Source organism: Cyprinodon variegatus, unplaced genomic scaffold (genome assembly GCF_000732505.1).
Source record: "Cyprinodon variegatus isolate N-32 unplaced genomic scaffold, C_variegatus-1.0 Scaffold504, whole genome shotgun sequence".
Lineage (NCBI taxonomy): Eukaryota > Metazoa > Chordata > Actinopteri > Cyprinodontiformes > Cyprinodontidae > Cyprinodon > Cyprinodon variegatus.
The window spans coordinates 551,148-553,114 of record NW_015150957.1 but is presented as its reverse complement, the minus strand read 5'-3'; the positions used below and the strand labels follow the sequence as shown (position 1 = coordinate 553,114).

At 41.5% G+C, this 1,967-nt stretch overlaps 1 protein-coding gene across 1 annotated transcript in view; it reads left to right on the top strand.

Moving 5' to 3' along the window:
* Positions 1-619, top strand: part of LOC107094744 (alpha-2-macroglobulin-like) — a 7,540-nt gene extending 6,921 nt beyond the window's left edge. Inside the window, exon 3 of the mRNA XM_015390554.1 lies at positions 599-619. Coding sequence (XP_015246040.1) covers positions 599-619 — 21 coding nt within the window. The remainder of the gene's footprint in view (positions 1-598) is intronic.
* The last annotated feature ends 1,348 nt before the right edge of the window (positions 620-1,967 follow it).

The window sequence follows — 1,967 nt, the reverse complement described above, 5'->3', positions numbered from 1 at the left end:
AGCCATGAAGGCATTACGGAAGAGCATCTGGTGTTTGCTATGGCATAGGAATGATTTTTTGCACATTGAGTAGCCCTGTCTGAGAGAGTGATACGACATGTTCTATTTTTCCTGCAGGCCGAACATGCAGTTTCATTTATATATGGGCAAAAAGAATAAATAGCATTACATCTTCCTTTGGAATTTTGCTCACATAGGCGCTGCCATTACCTTCTACAAACACACAGGGAATTTTTCACCTACTATCATGACGTATGTGGGAATTGGGATTGATACCTGTGGTAACACTGTGGTGTCCTTAGCTGCAGTACATGGTAGGTCTATTAAAGGACTAATTGAGATATTTAATGGCTTTGAGAAATTTGCTTTGGAATGTGTAACATTGATTCCTGGATGAGTTGAAAGAGCCACAAGGCAGTCAGTTTGATCTGCGGACATATTGTATGCATAGACAGTCTGAATTGTGGAAGTAGGCATATGAGTACAAACATAACAGTCTGTTTTATTCAAACCTTCAGCAACATGTTTGGCATGCTGCCACCACATATTGGCGCCGTAGGGATCCATCAAAAACCATTCTGGTTTTCCTTCGTTTCAGGTGGTCAGTTTGAGTCCCTAGGAGCACCAGTCCAATGGTCACCATCAAGCAGCAGAGTCACTTTAGTTTTCCCATCTTCACCAGTCCCTCCAAGGAAGCACCCACTAACCAGGACTCTAAAGGATTGGGTTAGGTTGGTTTCTTCACCAGCGTTGAGACGAAAAGCTCTAAATTGCTTAACCCCTTTGTAGCTGGGCTTCACAGCAGATCCCTACTTTAGTCGTGGGGTCCCTGTGAAGGTAACTGGGCTTCCTGTTGGGGAAAGTCTTTTATCAGCTTACAATGACTCTGGTTGATCCAAGTGTCTCTCTCCTGGATCTTCACAGCGGTTGGAGTTGCTAGTTCCACAATGTACGGTCCTTCCCACCTAGGAGCTGCCCAATTTTTCCTTTTGATGATTTTAATCATAACTCGATCTCCAGGCTTCAGGCCTTCCTGTGGGGAAACAAAAGGAGCACTGGACAGATTACATGTTTTCCGAACAGTTTTGTCACTGAACAGCTTCAGCATCTACTTAATTAATGGGTCAGTGTCATCCTCTTCTTTTTCTGTCCATGGTTGTCCTTCCCATAAGGGTAGAACAAAAGGTCTCCCATTCACTATTTAAAAAGGAGTCAAACCATCAGATATGGGAGTAATCCTCATGAGTAGTTTTACTAAGTGCGAACACTCTGGCCATGGCTTTCCTGTTTCTGCCATTAATTTTCTCAATCTGTTCTTAACCGCTCCATTAGCTCATTCCACCAATCCTGCACTCTGTGGATGGTAGGAACAGTGATGTTTTAAGGTTATGTTTAAATGTTTAGACATTAGTGATACCACTTCATAATGTGCTCCATTATCACTTTGTAGGAGTTTTGGGATACCATGCTATGTTTACACAACGCTTTTGCCACTGTCAATGCATTTGCATGTTTTGTAGGGACAATTTGTACCCATTTAGAAAAGTTGTCCACTAAGACTAGGCAGTACTTGTACTGACCACTTGGGGTCAGCTCAATATAGTCCATGCTAATCACTTCAAACAGAGCTGTACCTCTTGGTGCCTGTCCTCACTTAGGCCTCTATTTTCCTTGTGGATTGTATTTACAACATGTAAGACATGCTCTACAAAAATTTTTGAAGTAGTTATTTAAACCTGTGGGATAAAATACTTGTTGTACTATACTTAACATCCCCCCTGTTAAGACATGGCCTTGACCATGACTAATCACCGCTACTGTTTTAAACAGGCTTTGTGGTAAAACTGGTTTATCCTTTATCATAATTAAGCCATCAGACTTTGTAACCGCTCCTTCTCTTTTCCATTTTTCTTTTTAGGTGCTGGAGCATTTTTCTGCATATCTATAAGAATTTCTGTAGGAATTAT